Source organism: Macaca fascicularis, chromosome 14 (assembly GCF_037993035.2).
Source record: "Macaca fascicularis isolate 582-1 chromosome 14, T2T-MFA8v1.1".
NCBI classification, from domain to species: Eukaryota; Metazoa; Chordata; class Mammalia; order Primates; family Cercopithecidae; genus Macaca; species Macaca fascicularis.
This window is the reverse complement of record NC_088388.1, coordinates 122,598,612-122,622,654: the sequence shown is the minus strand read 5'-3', so window position 1 is coordinate 122,622,654 and position 24,043 is coordinate 122,598,612. Positions and strand designations below refer to the sequence as shown.

General features: G+C 35.9%; 2 protein-coding genes across 2 annotated transcripts in view; one reads left to right on the top strand and one right to left on the bottom strand.

The window, feature by feature from the left end:
* Window positions 1-24,043, bottom strand: part of OR8D4 (olfactory receptor family 8 subfamily D member 4) — a 94,506-nt gene that overhangs the window by 8,185 nt on the left and 62,278 nt on the right. The window lies entirely within an intron of this gene.
* TMEM225 (transmembrane protein 225) lies at window positions 10,833-17,939 on the top strand. Its single transcript, XM_005580003.4, has 4 exons — window positions 10,833-13,733; window positions 14,344-14,490; window positions 14,891-15,025; window positions 15,754-17,939. The coding sequence occupies exons 1-4, from the start codon at window positions 13,553-13,555 to the stop codon at window positions 15,978-15,980; spliced, it is 690 nt and encodes a 229-aa protein (XP_005580060.1). The 5' UTR covers window positions 10,833-13,552; the 3' UTR covers window positions 15,981-17,939.

Here is a 24,043-nt window from a genome sequence, read left to right as displayed (position 1 = left end):
AGCTAATAAACGGCAGACCCAAGAAGCAAATCTAGGAGTCCTTCACCCAAGAGTCCATGCCTTGCTGCCCCAAGAGAAAAGCAAACAGGAAGTTGGCTACTTATATTTGGAGATGGATAAAGAGGAGTTTTATTGTCCTTCTAGGTGACTTTGCACACACTATGAAATTTGAAAAGGAAACACAGATTTGGGGCAAAGGCTCCATCCGAGAACAAAGCTAGCACACCTTGCTAGCGAAATATCTCCAAATCTTTCTATCATTCTTATCTCCAAAAATAATACATAAAACTCAAAAGTTTGCATACATATATGAATGATTCTTGAAGAGAAGCCCCAGAAGCCAAAAGATCCCTAGATTTAGAATTCCCGAGCTTGTGGATTCCTTCCTCAAAGAACCTGACCACTGTATGAAGGGTCTAAAAATATAAGGAACATCTCCAAAAATGAAGTACCGCAACATGTCCCAACATCGTTAGGTGCCAGGCTATCTGTGCTATCTCTGGAAAAGATTCTTAAATGTTAGTGTGCTAAAAACAGTCATGCAGAGCACCTGGTAAAAAAAAAAAAAAAAAAAAAAAAAAAAAAAAAAAAAAAGGAGCTCCTCCTCCCAGCCCCCAAAGCTCTGATTCTGCAAGTATGTGGTTGGGAATAGGAATCTTCAATTTGAATAAGCATTTCAGAGATTTACATAGTCGAGAAATCCTGTAGTGCAGCAAAATGCCATCGTCCACTTCTGCACACCAAGGAATCCTGTCCTAATGACATATGCCTACACCTTGGGAAGGTATCCTGATGAAGAAAAGAATAGGGAATCCAAGTGCCATGAAAAACTATCTGAGTGGTAATATGGTCATATACCATAAGCATACTGCACAGATATTGTTCACTCATTAACACAAGCATTAGCTTCACTAAGGCCCAACAAGTGGAAGAGAAACTTCACATCCTTATATATGTTCCCCCAGGTATCACAGTGTCCCTTTTGTGCCTTTCCCTTCAGAAAGATGTCAGGAACAGCTGTTTCAGCTACACAGAGCAGGAGATAGTACTGCCTTGGAAACACATTTCTTGGCCATGAATCAGACTAACAAGGCCTCAGATAGTGAGGACTGCCAGCATACAGCCTCTCAACTCCAAGCCAAAGAATATTTCTGGTGGAGTAGAGGCAGGTAGACACATGCTTTCACTTTAAAATACAGCCATGCATTGCTTAATAATGGTGATACATTCTGAGAAACGAGTATTTAGGCAATTTTGTGGCTGTGTGGACATCATAGAATGTATTTACACAAACCTAGATGGTAAAACCTACTACACACCCAGGCTATATGGTATACCCTATTGCTCCCGAACTGCAAACCTGTACAGCATGTTACTGTACTGAGTACTTCAGGCAATTATAACACAACAGCAAGTATTTATGTGCCTAAACATATCTGAACTTAGAAAAGATATGGTAAAAATACAGTATTATAATCTTATGGAACCACTGTCATAGATGTGTTCCGTCATTGACCAAAATGTCATTAGGCCATGCATGACTGTAAAAGAAAATGAGTACCCAGGTGACAGTCCCAGGAAACAATCAAATAAAAGATTTGCTCATGAAATCCCAATCCTGATAGACAAAAGTTTATTATTAGACTTTCCTGATCTTGCAATTATTGTTTGGATCGTAGCTACCTAATCCAGCTGCTAAGTGACATTGGCTTATTTAGATTAGTAATCATTCCACTTTCCTTCATGGTCTCCAGAGCTTGTGTTGTTTATAAAAAGTTTTAATTGCCCCAGTTGGGACTATGTTCAATTATTTTCAAGTGAATCCTGTAATCATTAATGCTACAATGTTATAGTTTCTACTTTTGAAGATCCCTACAGGTGGAACAACATTTGCACATGTACATACAGTCCCAAGTGGATTCCAGTTTTTAAAAATCATCCCTGGACTTTTCCCAATTATCTATCATAAGGCCGACATGATTTATGATTCATGTTATACATTTCTCTTGTGGACCCTACTCATCTAATAACTAAATATCTGGATGGAGCAGATACACAGAGAGAGTCAGAGGGAGAGAGAAAATGAATGCACACACAGGCTTCTCATTTTCCAAACTTATTAAGATCCATTTCTGCTATTAACTAGTAGCATGTGGTCTTTTCACAAGTTATCTCACCTCTCTAAGCCAAAGTTTTCTTACTTTTTTTTCCTTTTTATTTTTAGTTGGCATGAAATAATTTATGGGGTACAGAGTGATATTTCCATATGTCTATACAAATCACAGTAATTAGTATATCTATTTCCTCAAACATTTATCATTCTTTATGTTGTGAACATTCACAGTTCTCTCTTCTAGCTTTCTGCAAATAACACTAAATTACATGCAACCGTATTCACCCTACCATGCTGCAGAACGCTAGAATCATGCCTTCTATCCAGCTATAATTTTGTATCCATGGACGAACCTCCCTCCATCCTCCCCTTCCCCTTACTCTTCCCAGCCTCTAATACCCATAATTCTATTCTACTTCCATGGGCTCAAAATAATTTTTTAGTTCCAACATGCGAGCAAAAACATGTGCTATTTATCTTTCTGTGCCTGACTTACTTTACCTAACATAACATTCTCCAGACACATCCAAGTTATTGTGGATGACAGGATTTTATTCTTTTTCTGGCTGAATAGTATTCCATGTGTGTGTGTGCGTGCATGTGTACTATGTGTGTACGCACACACACATATATACACACATATATCACATTTTCTTATTTATCCACCTGTTGATGGACACATAGGTTGATTCTGTATCTTGATTGTGAATAGTGCTACAATAAACATTGAAGTTTAGATCCCTCTTTGACATACTTATCTCTTTTCCTTTGGATATATACCCAGTAGTGGGATTGTTGGATCACATGGTAGTTCTGTTTGTAGTTTGTCAAGGAACCTCCATACTGTTATCCACAATGGCTGTACTAATTCACATTTCTACCAACCGTGTATAAGAGTTCCCTTTTCTCTGCATCATCACCAGCATTTGTTATTTGTTGTCTTTGTTTTAATAGCCATTCTAACTGGGATGAGGCAATATTTCATTGTGGTTTTAATTTGTATTAACCGGATGATTCTCATAAATCTTGAGCATTTTTTATGTTTATTGGCCATTAATACGTCTTCTTTTGAGAAATGTCTATTCAGTTCCATTGCCCACTTTTTAATGAGGTTATTTAACTTTTTGTTGTTGAGTCTCTTGTCAGATGAATACTTTGCAAATATTTTTTCCACTTTACAGGTTATAGCTTCACTCTGCTGACTGTTTCTAGTGCTGTGCAGAAGCTTTTCAGTTTAATATAGCCCCATTTATCTATTTTTATTTTTGTTTCCTGTGCTTTTGAAATCTTACCCATAAAACCTTTGCCCAGACCAATGTCCTAAAGCACTTTTCCTATGTTTTCTTCTAGTAGTTTTGTAGTTTGAGGTCTAACGTGGAAGTCTTTAATCCATCTTGAGTTTATTTGTATATATGGTAAGAATATATCTCATTTCATTCTTCTGCATATGAATATTCAGCTTTCTCAGCATTGTTCATTGAAGAAAGTGTCCTTTTCCCAATGTATGTTTTTGGTGCCTTTGTTAAAAATCAGTTAGCTGTACATACGTGGATTAATTTCTGAGTTCTCTATTCTGTTCCACTGATTTTGTGCCTGTTTTCACAAAGGTTTCAATATTGATAAGCTAGATATATAACACTACCAACAGATCCTCTATTTGAATGTTGCACGTTCTTTTAAGGATCAAGTAAGAAATAGATACAGAAGTATTTTCCAAAACATAAAGGGTTTCATATATGTTTGCTGTTATTAATAGTGCTTGCTGGGTAGCTTCTGAAGGAGGGAGTGGTGAGGGGATCAGATATGTGAACCACCTACTTCCTCTAACTCCATCCCATTTTTCAAGGTGGGTGTCAGTACAATCTATGAAAAACACCTACACACCACTGGAGAATGTTTTGACACAATTTTTCTTTTTTAGAAACTAGGTCTCACTAGGTCTCACTTGCCCATACTGAAGTGTACTGGCTATTCACAGGTGTGATTATAGCATACTAAAGCTTCAACCTCATGGGCTCAAGTCATCTTCTTGTCTCACCCTCCCACCTCCTTCTCCCAAGTTACTAGGACTACAGGTGCACACATCTACACCCAGCTTTGTTATCACATACTTTTGTAAATTGATACAATAGACAGTGTGTGCATTTATTAAAATTATAATTTGAAAGTCTGTTTCTAACTGTTCACACTACTAGTTACATATAATAAGAATGTTTTGATTGAAACCACGTAGAACATGTGTGCATATAAACAGAACCTGGAAAATAATACGCCAAAGGAAATTAGTTGCTGTGGTAGAATGGTATAATTTATGGATTTTTTCCTAAATATTTTTGCATATTGCTGTTATCTATTCTTCCTTTTTTCTTTTGTTTTCAATAATAATTCTAAGTCCTTTCAATTTCTCACAATTTTGGCCTCTCCTCACCTTTTTCAATAAAGATATTTTCTTATCTTTGTCTGTTGCTAACTCAACATAAATAAAAAAAATTGCCTTCTTAGGAACTCTGTCTTCAGCTCCTTCACTTAGAGAGGTAGAAGGGAATCAAACTTCATTGTAATGCAAGGCTGTGGTTACAGATGATTTTACCACCTTTGAGTTCTCATCTACATTTCATCTGGAAGGATAACCTGGGAAAGAAAACCCAGAGTATCTCAACCCTCAAGAAAACAAAATAAAGGTAGGAAATCATACTAAATATGTGGAGATATGGGAAAGAAGACAAAATAGCTAAAAGGAAGCACTTATATTAATAACTGAGGAGTGGAGACATCAAATTGGAATATAAATTGCTCTAGTGACTCTTTAAATACTAGATCCTATTTCTCAGAGTAAGGATGAAGAATGTAAACAGTGAAGCCTTCATTCCCATTTTTCTAACACCATAGGTCAGATGTTTGAGACACTGCTTCAATTAACTCCTAAGTATACCCATCTATTGCATTTAGGGGGCTGAGAAAGATGGATAGTAGGATATCTAGTGAGTGTTAGAGCAGTGAAAATTTATCTGCTCGGTGAATCTTGTCTAATGCATGATAGGTGCTGTTTCAGGCACTAAGGATACAACTATGGGGAAAAAATGCCTTTGAAGAGTTCATGATATAGGAAAAATACATCTATAAGCAAAACATTTTAAAATCCTGTGAAAAATAATTTCAGAAAATATGCACAGTGTGAAACAGAAGAAAAGAAAGAGGACATTCAGTGGTAAGTAGTATATTTACTGAAGTCCTGTCTCTATTCCAAAATGTGACCTGAATAAGCATGGTGGAATAAATGATTAGATTTCTTTCTCCAATATTAAAAAACATAGACGGCATCCTGTATTAGCAGAAAAGAGGGTACTAGCCTAGTCTTTGGCCTGATTTCAGCCATGCAAACCCTAAACCCTGAATTAAGACACAGACTGTATTATTCTCCTTTCAGTAGAGATGTAATGTCCCATATGACTTCAAATAATGATAGCATACAAAGCTACAGCTAGAGAGAGCCAGAAAGATCAAATAAAACCATGTCATTTTAAGTTAAAGCTCAAAGAATACAGTTACTTTTCCATTAACAAAAATCGCTAGTTAGTGGCAGAATGGAAACTAGAATGCAAGCCCTTTTAAAACTACTTTTTAACACTCTTTACATTGATCCACACATACTTTTAAAAAGGTTTCTCTTCAATGTTTCTCTGATCATTTACCTATCGTGAAGAATTAATTCTACACTGATACAATGAGATACTAAGCATATTTCTTAAAAAGAATTTTATATGAGTTCAATTTTATCTGAAAAGAACAAATATAAGATAGGTATGGAAATATTTTACATTCACTAAAACTGTTTATAGATGTATCTTATGGGAAACTATATTTCCAAAGCTCTTAAAATTGCTATGAAACATAAATCAAGTCTTTCTTTTTTTTTTTTTCTTTTCTTTTTTTATTGAGACAGAGTCTCGCTCTGTCACCAGGCTGGAGTTCAGTGGTGTGATCTTGGCTGACTGCAACTTCCACCTCCTGGATTCAAGTGATTCTCCTGCCTCAGCCTCCAGAGTAGCTGGGACTACAGGCACACGCCACCACACCCAGCTAATTTTTGTATTTTTAGTAGAGATGGGGTTTCACCATGTTGGCCAGGATGGTCTCGATCTCTTGACCTCGTGATCTGCCCACCTCAGCCTCCCAAAGTGCTGGGATTACAGGCATGAGTCTTTTTTCATAATTCTTCATCTTGAGTCCATTTCCCACTAACCTGCTCAGCATTTCTGCACTATCTTCCATTTGTTTATGATATATAAGGATGAGCATTTGTATATTGAACATTTGGATATTCTTTTTGTGACATGTCTTGTTCATGTGTTTTGTCCATTTTTCTCTTGAGCAGCCTTTTTTATATTTATTTATAGCAATTCGCCATATATCCTGGATACTAGTTCTTTGTCAAATATGTGTATATCACACATCCACTCCTTATGCAGCCATCTGCTGTCTCTAAGGCAGAAACACAACTAACAGCTCTCTAGAGGGACAAAAGTGTGAATAATTCTTTTGGAGGTCATGAAGGAATCTCCTTATTAATCAGCCTACTGCTGTGAGAGCTGAACGCTGCTGAGATCTTGTCAGAAGGAAACAAAAAAAGGACATCAAATAAGTCTAAAGCAAAGCTACATTTATTGCTGCCCTGGCAAGAGAAAACTGTATCATTCAGTTTTGAGTTCTTAGATCACTCTGAGCAGAAATTGAAAGGACTCAATATGGGCAATAGGAAGAAGTACATCAAATAAGGCAGAATGCTGAATCCAAGACTGTGATTGCTGGATGAAGTGGATTATAAACTCTTTTTGTAAAAATGTTTGCCTTCAGTTTTCTCTTCACCAATCCTGGGAAGCCTAGCATTAGGTCTAGAGTGTATTATATAGACTCCAGTGGATGTAGGGTCACTGACTGGTTACATTTATATATCACTGAATAAAGTTTGGCAATACGTAATTTGCTAAGTATGTATTTTGCTAAAAGTACATATTTTGCCTAGTCAAAGTAGATTATCAAAATGTCTATATTTTGCATTATTTCAATTTATATCACATTCTACAATGTTTCTGTTACTTTTTTGTAGCTTACTGTAACTTAGTACACCAATGGTATAGCATTTTGCCTCTTGTTGCTAGCGTTGCCCCTTCAATAACCAATCGTCTTTGTAAAACACAGATGACAGCAGCTAGGGTTCCCCATCAGCAAGTAAGAAGCCATTTCTGAGTATGCAATACTAAGAGGATGTCTGAGATATGACAGGTCTGAGTACTGGCTACTGGAAAACCAAGAGGAATTTGCTGGTAAAGTTCAAAGGACCAGAGTTCCAAAAAGGTGCTTTGCTAGAGAAAAGGTAGGGACCTAGGAAGTTTAATGAGTCACATGGAGTCTGGAATGTGATAGAAAAAAACAAAACAAAGTGTCTGAATCGTGTTTCAATAGGACCCTTGTCCTGTTGAACTGAGAATTTGAAGAGCTACACAAATTCCTCTTCCACCTCCTTCATTGGGTTGCCTCTATTGTTGCAAATAAATAAATAAATAAATAAATTTAACATCCATAAAAAGACAAAATATAGCATCCATAAAAAGATACCATAATTTTCAAAACAGAAAATGAAAATAAAAAATTCTGAGCAAATGATAGAACGTACACATACATGCATACACATACACGCATACATGTTAGCAATAGCCAATAAAGCAGAGAAAAACTATAACACACAACCAACATAAATTTTTTTAATTAAACAAATAATTTCAGATATAAAAACATTTTGAACAAAAAAAAGGCCCAGGTTACGACAATAAAATAGCAAATATTTCAAAAATTAACCAAAATATTTTAACACATACTTTACCAGAAAATGTATGTAAAATGATGAATTTGCACGTAAAAACATTCTTTATGACATCAGTCATAAGGAAACTACAAATCAAAACCAAAATATGAGATACCACAAATCAAATCTCAAATCTATGAGAATAGCTGAAATTGAAAAGGCTAACAATATTGAGTGCTGATGAGGATATGAAGCAAGGGGAAATCTCAAACATTGCTATAGAGAATACCAAATGGTACAGCCACTTTGGAAAACAGTTTAACACTTTCTTGTAAGGCTACAAATACACATACTATACAATCTTATTAGGTATTTACCCAGGTAAAATGAAAACAAATGCCCATACAAAGACCTACACGCTAATATTTATAACACTTGGATTCAAGATAGCCAAAAACTGGAAAAGCCAAAATTTCCACTTGTAGGAGAATAATAAACAAATTGTAGTAATAATCATCCAATGAAATTCCATTCAGTAATAAAAAGGAATGTACTACCCATATACCCAACAAAGTGAATGCATCTGGAAAGTACGTATTTTGCTAAGTCAAAGTGGATGATCAAAATGTCTATATTTTGCATGATTTCAATTTATATCACATTCTAGAAAAGGCAAACCTATAAAAACAGAAATCAGGTCAATGTTTCCCAGAAGGTAGGGGTGGGAGAAGAGGCTGACCACCAAAGAGCATGAAGAAATGTCTTGGGATGACAGACATGTTCTATGTATTAAATATTATAGTGGTTACATAAATGCACACACTTATCAAAATCTCATCTATCTGTACACTTTTAAAGGGTGGACTTTATTATTTGTAAATTATACCTAAATGAACATGATTTTAGAAAACATATTGCCAAAGTCTATCAAACAGTTTATTTTTTAAAAACTCAGAACAGAAATAGGTAAGCTAAATTATGTAGGTGTAAAACAGAAACTAACAGAACTAAGATACAAAATTGAAATTTTTAGATAAAAAATGACCCCTATAGATATAGAGAGTTTAAACACATAATTTTCCATAAAAGAAATGGGGGAAAGTTGCCAATGAGCTACAATGCATAAAAGCATAGGCACAGAGGATTTTGCAAAGGCATTCTACCACAACTCTAAGAGCTAGTAAGTCCAATGCTGCAAACTGTTACTGAGCATTGGAAATGAAAGAACATTTCCGTATTTCCGTGTTGGAATGAACATAACATTGATTTAAAATCTGATATTGATTGTCCACCCCTAAAAATTTACCTCACTCTACCCACCAGGGCAAAAGTACCAAAAACAAAGTTCATTGAACATTTAAAAATAATATGTATAACCAAGTGAGGTTTATTACAAGAATGGAAGAATTACAGAATATCAGGAAATCCATTAATATAATTCATCATCTTAATAGATCTAAGTTGAGATTACACATTTTTCTCCATAGACACCAAAAAATCATTTAACAAAATTCAACACCTAATTTGTTTTTTTTAGTTGATGAGATAGGAATCAATGTCTACTTTCTTAAAAAATATAACATATATTGTATAATGGAGAAACATCGTTTCAATTAAGGTAGGACAAGGACGAAGAAACCTACTGTTTTCACTACTGTTTGACCTTGTAATACAAGTCTCTGACAAATCAAAGAACCAAGCAGAAACAATTAAAGGCATAAAAATTATAAAGAAGGAGGTAAAAATAAATCTCTGTTAAGAACATATAAAATCATAACTTGAAAACCTAAGAGAATATAAAAAATAATTTTCAATAAGAGAATAACAAGAATTTTGTAGGAATTCAGTGGGAATAAAATTAACATACCAAAACCATGAGACTTTATATATACAAATTATAACCAATACAAAAATGCAATGGAATAGAAGATCTAATCAAACTATATAGCCATAAAGACAGACGTCAACACAGCTATTTCAAAATAAGACATATCCTAGCAGATTAAAGCGTAGAATAATTAAACTAATCAATAAACAAGCTGATTTATATAACCTTCCATCATCATAAATTTCATTATTGGTATAAGAATTTTACCTTTTTGTTTGCTGATGGAATATGAAAATTAATCATGTGCTCAACCACAAAGGAAACCTTGACAAATTCAAAAACTAAATTTTTCAGTATATGTATTTATTTATTTATTTGAGACAGAGTCTTGCTCTGTTGCCTAGGCTGGAGTGCAATGGCACAATCTTGGCTCACTACAGCCTTCAGCTCACTACAACCTCCGGCTCACTACAACCTCCACCTCGTGGGTTCAAGTGATTCTCCTGCCTCAGCCTCCCGAGTAGCTGGTATTATAGGCGTGTGCCATCACATCCAGCTAATTTTTGTATTTTTATTAGAGATGGTGCTTTACCATGTTGGCCAGGCTGGTCTCAAATTCCCAACCTCAGGTGATCTGCCCGCCTTGGCCTCCCAAAGTGCTGGGATTACAGGGGTAACCACCATGCCCGGCAAGGTGTATATTTATCATAATTTCTTTTAAACAAAGAAAAAAAAAAATTTAAACAGTGACCTAAAATCGATAGCTGCTTGGTAATTAAGAGATTCTCCTAGACAATCCCTGAATTCTTGGTGAAATAAAACCTAAAATTAAAAACTGTCTAATAAGAAGCAAAATAGTAAAAAAGTTATAGGAAATGTAGGAGATATAGCAAACTCAGTGCCTAGAGAAAAATATACGGTCTTAAGTCTACACATATTAAAGAATTTAAAACTATTTTAAGAAGTTTAAGGGATATAAGCAAAAACAAAAGGAAAATAATTAAAATAATAACTCAAAATAATGAAATATGATCTTGAAAATAATATTTTCAAATGGATAAATACCTAAATAAATGAACCTTGAAAAGACCAACAAAACTGATAATCCTCTAATAAACCATTTTAAGAAGAAACAGAGAGAGAGTACGTAAATCTACAGCAAAAAAATAAAAATCAATCCTCATCTTCTAGTGACACAAACAAATATTTAAACATAAAATTATGTCAGGATTTGGTTCAGAATAATTCAGAGGATGAACTTTGAAACTGGATGAAGGATACATGGAAATTCATTATACTACTGTCTAATTTATGTTCAAAATTGTACATTTCCCCTTAAGCTACAATTCTATTTTTCTTTTTCCCTTTTTCATTATTTATTTGCTCTTGTCACCTGTTAAAAGAAAAAAAAAAAAATACTGTCCTACCACTTCTCTCATTATTCTACTGAAAATGTTATGGCCAAAATCACCAATGACGTTCTAATTGCCAAATCCAATGGCCTTTCCTTTTCTATCCCTTGTCACATTCTGTGTGACACTTCTGCACGGTGACACGCACATCTAGGTTTCAATTGTTATCACAAGTCTGATAACCCCTTGTCTATTACCCCCTGAATGCACCCAATCTCATCCAAGGTTGATAACCCTCTAATCTATTGTCAGTTCCAGAATTAAATTTTTTCTGCCTATTGCCTGTTGTAAACTCCTTCAGCTTAACCAGACCAGTGCTTACCAAGTTCTTCCTCACCCTGTTTGCACTTCCTCCCATATTTTAGTTCTTACTATATGGCATCTTTGACTAGCTGGAATAGCAGATAGAATGGCACCTGGAATGGTATATTTGACTAGTTCTCCCTAGCTAAAAACTTGATTTCTTTTTTGACCTGTATCTTACTCGTCCTTCACATCCTATCTCTTTCTCTAATTTGGCTACATCTTTGACTCTTTACTGCCACTACCAGTTAAAACCAGAATGAGACAAAAGCCTTTCAGCACAGGCATTCTACTCTTAAGAATCAACAGCATAGAAATAAAATGATCAACACAAAAGAACATAATTGGAGTTGCCTATATACCCTCTTGGTACCCCAACTCCCCTAGGCCCCAGGGTCAAGGGTCAAACCAATAGTTAATCTCATGGCAGCTGGCAACCCTAACAACAAACTCACCCTGATATGGGATTGGTGAAGGGTGGGAGTTCATCCCCACGGCTACCAGAAGTGTTAGCTGCTGTGGCTTGCAGTTTCTAGGAGATTTAGGAATATCTCTTGAGAAAGAAGGGAAATAACACCCTAGGGGCAGCCAGATGCTCAGTGTAAAGGCTAGGCATTCTTGCCTCTTTAAAGGATGACTCTGAAGGACCACCCCAGAGCCAGAGCACCTGGTGGAGTCAGCCAGGGCTGCTTCTCTTGCAACCACCTCTCAGTTCAACTTCTGCTCAAACCTGCTTCGCTTAAACAATTACAGGTGTGGTTCCCGAAAGTGCTTCACAAAAAACTCCCTGGATACAAATTCCTGCCTCAGAAACTTTTCCCAGAAAACCCAAATTAATACTATGGTAATTGCTGACAGATCATATACTATGTGCCAAGAACTCTTTCAAGTGCTTTATGTCTCTAAACGTATTTAATCTTTACAAAATCCCCAGGCAGTAGGAAGCATTATTATCTCTAAGACCACACAACTAATGAGGGGTAGAGCCACAATTTACAACCAGGATCCTTAGACCATTTTCTTAACCCTAAAGCCTCCCTCATAAGATTAAGTATATTGTTGAGTATTGTGCTTAAAAATGAAAAAGTTAAATAATAATAATAAAGTATACAAAGATGTGTAGAGAGATCTAGAAGAAAGACAGCTTGACATGTTTGAGGTAATAAAAAAAAAGTCTATTTTGACCCAAGGAAAGTCGCCTGCATTGAGGTCAGAAAATAAGCAGAGTGAGGCCTTTGGAAATGAAGTTCATCTTAGTTGTGTAAAAGGCTTTTTTTTTTTTTTTTTTTTTTGGATTGCAGCAGAAGTCCTCTAGCTCTTGACTCTGATGCCTACTCAAGGAATCCAAAAATGTTTTATATTCCAAGTTACAGAGGCAATCGTGACAAGAAATGATTGCCCACGCCTTATAAATGATATTGGGCTATAACAGCTCAGTGTATCAGGCCAGTAGTTTGGTTTCAGGATGATGGTTTATTTCCTGGATGACTGCCTAACTAAATGTCGCTGGGACCTCACAATAGGAACACACATTTCTTCAAACATCTTAAATTTTGAATGGTCATTCCCTGTTGTGATACTAGCTAGCTAACTGTTTATTTCAATGATCTTGAAATCCTTTTCCTCTTCACTGACCCCTGCCAAATGGTAACTAATCTTGGAGCATGTAATTCTAACTCCTAAATTGGACCTCTTTAGTCATTCACGTCTAACTTCATTCAAGGCCTCTAATGATTCCTGTATCTGACAGCTCTTTCTACATGTGATGTCAGATCTCTATATCTGATAGCTCTCAGGACTTCTGGGCCCCTTGGTTCTTTCACTCAACTAGGCCCCAGGGTCAAGGGTCAAACCAATGGATGATTCCATGGCAGTTGGCAGTCCTGACAGCAGGCTGTCCCTGATAGATACAGAAGTGGGGAAGGGTGGGAGTTATCGATCTTCTCTGTTTTATAGACTACTTCAACTTCTACTGCTGCCAATGCCTCAGCAACCACTGAAAGTTCAGCTATCACCCTTCCTGTAACTAATCAAGTCAAGGAAGAGATCTACAAAATAGTGGTGGTGGTTCCAGCTAGAAATTTTCACTCACAATGGTGCATGTTTCAAATAGAAGTATCCAGGGTATGAACATACTTTTGTCCTCCTGGGTCGTAGTCTTAACGGTGATAGGAGTCACCTTAGACGAATGGGTTGAATTGATTTCAGAAGATGAAGGAATCAAGATAAACCACAGTCCATGGATGACATGTTGCCCTGCTGTTTGGCCAGAAGGTCAGAACTGTACTCTAGAAAGAGATGGGTGGAAAGGAAGGGTGTGTCCTTAACTTTGCTTTCCTTAACTTGCATTAATCTCACTAATGTACCCATTATTTTCTGGTGCAGCTTCTCAAGTTGCAGTGTTCTTCCTTCCATAGTCAATGCAGTCAAGGCAGATTCCAAAATCTCACCATTTAGGTGTTCTGGAGAAAAGTTTATATGTTCACAGCCTTAACTGCTGGGCATTTGAGAAGTCTCAGCAGTAGCAGCAGGGTGATCCACACAACTAGACATGTGGGTAAGAAAGAAAGGTAACTGGCATTAAATTGTCTGTATTGCCACTAGATGATAGGGTGAATTGGGGTATTTAACAAGAAATGAGTTTGAAGAAAATGATAGAAGAGAAAGACACATAGAGAGACACCAGGATAGAGAACAATTGTTTCTGGTTCTCTTATTCAGCTTAAGGTTCCCTTGCTTCTTTGTTATTTTGCAACTTCTTTCTTATTGTTTAATCAAATCTTTCACCCTACTCCAATTTTCACCTAGAGATTTCTGGACCCCAGGTAGAAATGAGTCTAGAAGAAATATCTGTACTCTCAAAACAGTTTTTGCTTTCCAACAGATGACCTGCAAGTGGTCAGGATTATGATGATGTCGATCCTTGGCCTTTCCTTCCTCCTTAACTTAATCCTGGGTATGAAATTCACCTATCTGATTCCTGAAAATAAATCTCTACAACTCTTCACTGCCATCCTCAGTTTCTTCTCAGGTAACTTCCTGGCTCCCCTAACACAGGCTTGTAGGTGTACTTTGATGGGTGGGTTCAGGCTGCAGTCTCTGAAAACATATATATATATATGTTTATATATAAAAAACCATATATATGTTTATATATTTATATGTTTATGTTTTCATATATGTTTATATATTTATATATATGTTTATGTGTGTGTGTGTGTGTGTGTGTGTGTGTGTGTATATATATATATATATCTGTAGCTTCTGAGTTAGATCTACCATAAAAGCAGGAGCAGGATCAGTCTTTGGGCAAGGTGCAGTTGGACCGGGTGGAGGTGGGGAAGTCAAGTGTATATGGAATGAAGACTTGCATCAAGGAGCCAAAGTTCCTCAGAAGGAACTTTTTTTTTTTCCTTTTGTCTGGACATCAGGTATCCTTCTGCTCTGGGCACTCATGCTATATCACAATAAACTGAAGCATGGCCAATCCGTGCACTTCTCTAGTTATAGGATCACCTGGATCATGAATACTGCTTACTTAAACGTTTTCTTCTTGTCTGTCTGTGGTGAGTGTCTCCAGGGCCCTTGAAGGGTGTTAAGAACCAATCCATCCCTGACAAGAGGGGAGGCTAAAAAGATGGGATAGGGGAATAAAGGGAAAAGTGCCAAACCTTGCATTTTAAAAGGCTGCAGCTCACCTGGATTCATTCTCTGATGACAGTTCTTCCAAGAAGAGTGGGAGGTCAGGCTTATGCGAGATGTCTGCTGTGCCTGGCCTCAGAGGGTAGCTCCTCATCTCCACTTTTTATTTTGCCTTTCACACCCTCCCCCACTTTAGGGTAGAGATAACCATCAAAGTCATGACCAAGGTGGGTGTCTGAGACAGAATGCTCAGCCACTGTGGAGAGGAACAGTGACCCTGGGAGTATAGTGTAGTGTCAAGGCAGTTTGAGGGCAGAGAGACTATCTGATGCTAGATGGCCATCTACCAAAACCTAAGTCTCTCCTTTCCTAAGAAGTCTTTTAAAATTCATTTGTAATTACACTTCCTAACCCAAAAAGAAGCATGTTCTCTTTCAAAAAGAATCATCAATTTTCTTAAGCTGAGCAGAATTTAAGCTATTGTACATACACTTCCAGTTTCTTCCACCAAAGCATTCACCTCCCAGATGGCTTTGGGTGGTTAAAAGGGATCCACTGGGCTTTGGGTCAGGGTCTTCAGCCAAATTGGAGGAAACTGCTTCTGACTCTCCATTGTCCCTTCATCCCACTCCCTGGAATCTCTTTTCCCTAGGAATCCTCTCTCTCCTAGAGTGCAAGTTGTCTACCGGTAGCTGTACCTGCCTGAACATCCATACATCCGACACAGAATGTAAGGAATCTGAGAATTCTATCGAAGGTACTTCATTACCAGAACACGCTGCAAAGCCTCGTAGCATTGTCCGTGCACACACTGTGAACTCAAAGGAAGACATCCTAAACAAACAAGTTCAAACACGTCGCGTAACCTGGGCTCTGTGATTCGGCAATCTATTTCTTGCAGTATACTCTCATCTTTACGGAAAAAGCTTTGTGGGTGTGTGCTGTGTCTCCAACCATGTTGTCTCTATTTGGAATTATAGTTGGGGTTTGTAAAAAGATCTGGAAGATGGTTTTTTAAAAACTCCTGGCCTGCTGAACAAATAGTTTCTTCTGCAACATTTGTTGTTAATATAATAAATATTATAACATAAATAATACTTTCTGTATTGTTAAGTCTATACATCACAAACGCTTATAATAATATATAATAGTTTTATTGTATTGTGAAATATTTCAAACATACACAAGAAATACAAAACGATGATCAAACACCTATGTACACATCACCCAATTTTTTACAATTTAAACAGTATTTCCTGGTGAAGTTTTTCAATTAAATTTATAGATATAACTGATGTTCCTCTAAAAACTTCTCTAATTTCATTTCCCTCTCTTGTTTCCTATCATAAAACACTTTTAATAATGCATTGCTGATGATTCACATTCATGTTGACATTTTCATTACAAATTTATGCATCTATAAAAATTATATAGACCAGCTTTTCAAATGTGTGAAAGTTGGTAACTATTACACTGTAGAGATCATGTTGTATTTATTTTAATAAATTGCTGAAATAAATCTTCTAATTATTTTAGAATTCCTGAATCTATCTATATAAGCAGAACTTGGTTCCTTCATGCCTTTTTGTGGTTCATACTTTGTGGTGCTAAATAATATTCCATTGTAAGAATGTACCACAATTTGCTTATCTATTTCACCTACTGAAGGACATCTTGGTTGTTTCCAAGTTTGGGTAGTTATGAATAAAGTTGTTATAAACACCTGTGTGCAGGTTTTTATATAAACATAAGCTTTCAACTTTTTGGGGTAAATACCAAGGAGGATGATTGCTGGGTTATATGAGAAGAATGTGTTTAGTTTTGTAAAAAACTTCCAAACTGTCTTCCAAAGTGGCTATACCATTTTGCATTCTACCAGCAATATATGAGAGCTCCTGCCACACCACATCCTTGCCAGCATTTGATGTTGTCAGTATTTTGAATTTTGACCATTTTAATAGATGTGAATATGTCTCGTTGTTTTAATTTGCAATTCTCTAGTGATATATAATATGAAAACATCTTTTCATATGGTTACTTGGCATCCATGAGGTATCTGTTCCATTCTTTTGCCCTGTTTGTAATCAGCTTTTTCATTTTTTTGTTGAGACTTTAAATGTTATTTGTGTATTTTGGATAACAGTCCTTTACCAGATATGTCTTGCAAATACTCTCTCCCGGCCTGTGGTTTGTATTTTCATTCTTGACAATGTCTTTTGTAGCACCATGGGACTCATATGAAGTGCCACTAGTGATGCTGGAAGTGCTCCCAAGAAGCAAAGTCATGAAGTTAAAACAAAAAGTTGAATTGCTTTGTATGTGCCATAGATTGAGATTTGCAAGTGCAGCTGTTCACCATTTCAAGACAAAATAATTAAGTGTAAGGATCATAGTATAAAATGAAAAGCAAATTTGTGACGCTATCACTGAAGTCATGCCAGCAAATAAAAAAAAGTGTGCTTTTTGCTAAATACCTTTTAATCTCACATTGAAAATGCAGCTTTTGGAGCAGTGGCTCACACCTAGAATCCCAGCACTTTTGGGAGGCTGAGGTGGGCAGATTGCCTGAGGTCAGAAGTTCAAGACCAGCCTGGCCTACATGGGGAAACCCCATCTCTACTAAAAATACAAAAATTAGCTGGGTGTGGTGGCAGGTGCCTGTAATTCCAGCTATTCGGGAGGCTGAGGCAGGAGAATCGTTTGAACCCAGGAGGCAGAGGTTGCAATGAGCGGAGTCCATGCCATTGCACTCCAGCCTAGGTGACAAGAAGGAAACTCCATCTCAAAAAAAAAAAAAAAAAAGAAAGGAAACAAAATGTAGCTTTCATGTCATTGCAGGATTGTTATAAGAAAGACATACCTGACCGGGTGCAAAAGCTCATGCCTGTAATCCCATGATATGTGTAAGTGGAGATACACAATCCCTCTTATTAAAAAGAAGGGTGCATAATGATAGAACAATAATACAATCAACCAATGTTGCTTAATGTTTGCCTTGTATATCCCTTTTCTATTATTTTTCAATTATTACTTCTGCTTCTGTATTAGGTGTGCCTCAAGTAAACTATATTTGAATTGCTTAACTTAATGCAGCAATCTCTGACTTTTAGTACACAGAAGTGTCAAAGCCTCAAGGCTTTGATAGTAAGAAATTGATGGGTCTCAAAGACTGAATTTGTGTCATTGAATAGAGGTGCTAAGAGCCACAATGCAAAGAACACATACAGGAGTACACTGTCAGAGAGAAATGTTAATTGACCACCTCTCCGTTCCATGTCTGGCTGCTTTGGAAGGTGTCGATCCCATATCTTTTTGAGATTATTTCTTAAATCTAGAAAATGTCTGTGTTCGCTTAGTTACATCTAGTCATCACTCTAATTCATCAACCTTAGGGCTTTAGGCTAGTACAAGGATTAGGTATAGACTAATATAAATACGGAGAAAGTTATCTTAAAAACTGAACTGTTGGCCATGACAGGAAGGAAGATTGGATGCGCCTCATTATACCTCCACCCTTTTGGAGTTTAGGTACAATAACTGATCAGCATTAATGTTAAAACAGAGATCTTAAGGCTGACAAAACAAACTCTGTGGCAATAACATGTCAACTCTTATACAAGATCTACAGCCACACAAGGCAAGGATTAAGTCATATCTGCAGGCCATCAATCTTGCTACACAGCATCCTTATCTTAAGACCTTCCTTTCTGCTGAGTTCAAGTTTTAGAAACAGCCTTACTCCTATAACCAATTGCAAAAATTAAAGAATCTCTGAATCCACCTCTAACCCGTAAGCCTCTCCCAACCCCCACCCCCACACCTTCACCCCTGCCTCCAGATATTCCACCTTTTCAGGTAGAAACCTTCCATATATTGATTTACGTCTTTGCCTGTAACTCCTGTCTCCCTAAAAATGTATAAAACCAAGCTGTAACCCTATAACCATTTTTAGGACCTCTTGAGACCAGGCCCAGGCCCTGGTCACTCATATTTACTCAGAATAAACCTCTTTAAAACATTTAGAGTTTGTTTTTTCTATTAACAACAGATTTAGGGAATTTTAAAAAATATTATGGGATATGCGCTTCCCTCTAAGATGTAGAAAGCTGCAAAGGTAATAGCTCCCAACCTGATAATGACAAAAAGCTAAACTACAAAATCACAACTTTCTTGAACCCAGCAGTGTGATCTGAAGTCAGAGGAAAAACAAACAGTCAGAAATCCAATGACAGACAGGTCATCCAAAGAGAAACAGAAACTGTGGGCCAGCTCAGCTCTGGCAGAGCATGAGAGGAATACAGAGTCACCATAAAACCAGTTAGAAAATACAATTATGTTTCTTTAAAAAAAAAAAAAAAAAAAGCAACCAATGCAAAGGAAAGCAGAAAAACATGGAAAAGAAATAATTAATAAACATATAAAACAAACAGAAAACAGCTAATTAGAGAGCACATTCAAATAAAGCCAAGTCAATAACTACTTTAAAAAGTAATGATCTTAACACCACAATTAAAAGACAGAAATTATAAGAATGGATTAAAATATTTTAATAAAGGAAAATCTGGCTGAATGCTACCTACAAGAAATCCCCTTTACATGTAAAAGCTTAGCTAGATCATTAACAGCATATTTTATGTTATGTGTATTTTACTACAATAAAAAAGTTAAATGGAAAATACGTACCATAGAAAGATTAGTCAATAGAAAGATGGAGTGGTTCTATTAATACCACAAAGTAGATTTCAAAACAAGGGATATTATAAAAGATAAAAATGAATATTATATAATGACAAAGAAGTCAACACACTAAGAATATAAAACAATGTGTACATGCCTAACAAAAGAGCATTCAAATGAATAAACCAAGGAGAAATAGTTAAATGCATAATTACTATTAGAAAATTTACCACTCCTTTCTCATATAACAAGTTGACAGAACAAAGAAGAAAAAAACAAAAGATCAGTAAGAATATAGAGAACTGAAGAACCCTACAGCCAATTCAATTACAAGAATTAAATCTATTTGTACAACACTCCACCGACAAAACAGAAGTCATACTGTGTTCAGTGGTACCGAGAAGATTCACCAAGACAGACCATATACTATGCCATAAACAAGCCTCCACAAATTTAAAAGTGTTGAAATTATGCAAAGTATATTTGCAGACCAAAATAGAATTCAGAATTAATCAATGAAAAGGTATATACGACATTCCAAAATATTAGGAAATTAGAAATAAACAAACTCTTTAAATAATCTATTGGTCCAAGAGGAAGTCAATTGGGAAATTAGAAAATATTTTAAATTGAGCAAAAATAAAAACACAACATAGCAAATATAACAAAATCAGTTAGACACAGCTAAGGTTAAGTTTAAAAGGAAAAGTGTACCACGGAAAGCTTATATTAGAAAAGTCTCATATCAATGTTCTAAACTTTCATTTTTAGACTTTAATAAAAGAAGAACACATGAATCCTAAAAGAAGGAAATAGGAAAGATGAGAAATCAATAGAAAAAAGTCACAAAGAAAATTAACAAAACTATTTCTAGCTTTGGTGGCCTAACAGAGGAAAAACTAATGCCCTTTCTGGATACATATTATCTACTTTGATCTTTTACATATAATGTTAAACATATTGGCCAGGAACAGTGGCTCACACCTATAATCCCAGCACTTTGGGAGCCAAGGCAGGTAGATTGCTTGAGCACAGGAGTCTAAGACCTACCTGGGTAACATAGAGAAACCTTATCTCTACAGAAATAAAATAATTAGCCAGGCATGGTGGTGCACATCTGTAGTCCCAGCTACTCAGGAGGCTGAGGTGAGAGGATTACTTGAGCCCTGGAGGTTGAGGCTACAGAGAGCCAAGATCATGCCACTGTACTCCAGCTTGGGCAACAAAGCAAGATCCTGTCTCAAAAAAAAAGGTTAAACATAAAGTTAAAAAGTATGAGACATTCAAATAAAGAGAAAATAACCCCAAATTAAGAGAAAATCAGTCAATAGGTGCATACTCACAGATAACCCAGATGTTGGAATTTGTAGACAAGAGCTTCAAACTAACTATGATGTTGAATGATCTAATTAATAAGATGGAAAACATTTATAAAGAGAGGTAAAATTTTCTCAAAGATACACAACATTAAAATAAATTTAACAAAATACTGGAAACAAAATACACAGTATTGAAAATTCAGTAGCCTTATCAAGAGAAAAAAGAATGAATAAACTTAAAGACAAAGTAGAAATTAGTCAAACTGAAACATAAAGAAAAATAATTTCTTAATGTGTCTAAGATCTGTGAGACAATATCAAATTGTCTAATACACAGGTAACTGTATTGAAGATAATGAGAAACAATAGGGCAGAGGGCTATTGGAAGAGGTAATAGGCAATAGTTTTTTTCAAATTTAATAAAGTATATCAACCCAAAAGTCCAGGAAACTCAATTAAGATAAACACCAAGAAGTGTTTACTTTCTGAAGTAAAATAAGAATGGAAAAAATCTGAAAAAATCGTGACCAAAAATTTTCCAAATTTGATAAAAATTATAATCTTAAAGGTTCAAGAAGCTCAACAAACCCCCAAGCAAAAGAGACATGGATAAAACTACACCAAACCACATGATAATCAAATTTCTTAAAACCATTGATAAAGAAAAGATCTTAAAGTAGAAAAAAAACAAAAATGGATCTCTTACATACTAAGAAACAAAGATAGATTAACAGCAGATTTCCTGTGATAAGCAGTACAAACCAGAAGATAGTGAAGTAACATCTTTAAAATACTGAAAGAAAAAAAGTTTCATATGTGTATATATGTGTAAAGTGTTCTAAAATATCTATCTATATGTATATGTGTGTGTATATATATATATATGCAGAAAGGTTGCTAGAAAATGGGGGAATTTATCAGCTGGAGATCTGGGTGAAGCCATGAAGTAAGTGCATAGAAACAGTTGTTTAATTAGAGGAATATAGTTCAAAATTGATACCCTAGAGTTTGACTTTTCAGAGATTAGTTAAATGTAATGGCAAGATCTAATTTATAATACTGGAGTTGATGACTTAAGAGGAAATAATCATTGGAAGTAAGATTAAGATATTCAAATAAAAGATTTAAAGTAAGAACTTAAACTCTAAATTCCGCAAAGAAAACCTATGAAATGCCCTTCTTGACAACAGCCTTGACAAAGAATTTGTGATTAAGTCCTCAAAAGAAATAGCAACAAAACAAAAATTGACAAGTGGAACCTAATTAAACTAAAGAGATTCTGCATGGCAAAAGAAACTATCAACAGAGTAAACAGGCATCCTACGGAACGGGAGAAAATACTTGCAAACTATGCATCCAACAAAGATCTAATATGTACAATCAATAAGGAACCTAAACAAATGTACAAGCAAAAAACAAACAACCCATTAAAAAAATAACTAAAAGACACAAACAGGCACTTTCCGAAAGAAAACATACGAGTGACCAACAAACATATGAAAAAATGCTCAATATTACTAATCATTAGAGAAATGTAAATCAAAACCCTAATAAGATATCAGCTCATATCAGTCAGAATGACTATTACTAAAAAGGCAAGAAATAACAGACACCTGGAGAGGTTGTTGAGAAAAGGGAATGATTATATACCTCTGATGGGAGTATATATTAGTTCAACCATTGTGGAAAGCAGTTTGGAGATTTCTCAAAGAACTTAAAACAGAATTGCCATTTAACCCAGTAATCCCATTACAGGGTATATACCCAGAGGACTATAAATCATTCTACCATAAAGACACATGCACAAGTATGTTCACTGCAGCACTATTCACAATAGCAAAGACATGGAATCAACCTAAATGGCCATCAACTATAGACAGGATCAAAACATGTGGTACATATACATAATAGAATACTATGTAACTTTAAAAAAGGATGAGACCATATCATTTTCAGCAACATGAATGCAGCTGGAGGCCATTATCCTAAGTGAATCAATACAGGAACAGAAAACCAAATATTGCATGTTATCACTTATAAGTGGGAGCTAAACTTTGAATACATATGGCCACAAAAGCAATAGACACAGAGGCCTACTTGAGATTGGAGGGTGGGAGGGTGGTGATGATGGAAACACTACTTATAGTGTACTATTTATCATACCTGAGTGACAAAATTATCTGTATACCAAATCCCCATGACATACAATTTACCTATACAACAAGCCTACACATGTACCCATGAACCTAAAATAAAAGGTAAAAGAATAAAAAATAAAAGATGCCAGCAAGGCTTCAGAGGAGAGGAAATGCTTATACACTGTTGATAGGAATGTAAATCAGTTCAGCCATTGGGGAAAGCAGTTTGGAGACTTCTAAAAGAACTTAAAACTACCGCATGACTCTCAAAGAACTCAAAACTACCATATGAGCCAGCAATCTCATTACTGAATATATACCTAAAGGAATATAAAATTGTCCTACCATAAAGACACATGCACACATATGTTCACTGCAGCACTATTAACAATAGCGGAAGATATAGAATCAACCTAGATGCCCATCAATGGTGGAAAAAAGAAAATGCAGTATATATACACCATGGAATACTACACAGCCATGAGAAAGAGTGAAATCACATCCTTTGCAGCAACATGGATGTAACTGGAGGCCATTATCCTAAGTGAATTAGTACAGGAACAGAAAACCAAATACCACATGTGTTAACTTATAAGTGGGAGCTAAACATTGGGTACATGTGGACATAAAGATAGGAATAATAAACAATGGGAACTACTAGGGGGGAAAGGAGGGAGGGGTGTGTGGGCTAGAAAACTACCTATTGGGTACTACGCCCATTACCCAAGTGATGGAATCATCCATACCCCAGATTTCAGCATCCCACAACATACCCATGTAACAAACTTGGATATGTACCCCCAAATCT

Bases quoted from the DNA above. Each gene is read 5' to 3' on its own strand.
- TMEM225 (XM_005580003.4), top strand. From the start codon at position 13,553: ATGGTGCATGTTTCAAATAGAAGTATCCAGGGTATGAACATACTTTTG. The intron at 13,734-14,343 runs GTCAGAACTGTA...GCTTTCCAACAG, and splicing joins CCCTGCTGTTTGGCCAGAAG to ATGACCTGCAAGTGGTCAGG. The intron at 14,491-14,890 runs GTAACTTCCTGG...TCTGGACATCAG, and splicing joins CATCCTCAGTTTCTTCTCAG to GTATCCTTCTGCTCTGGGCA.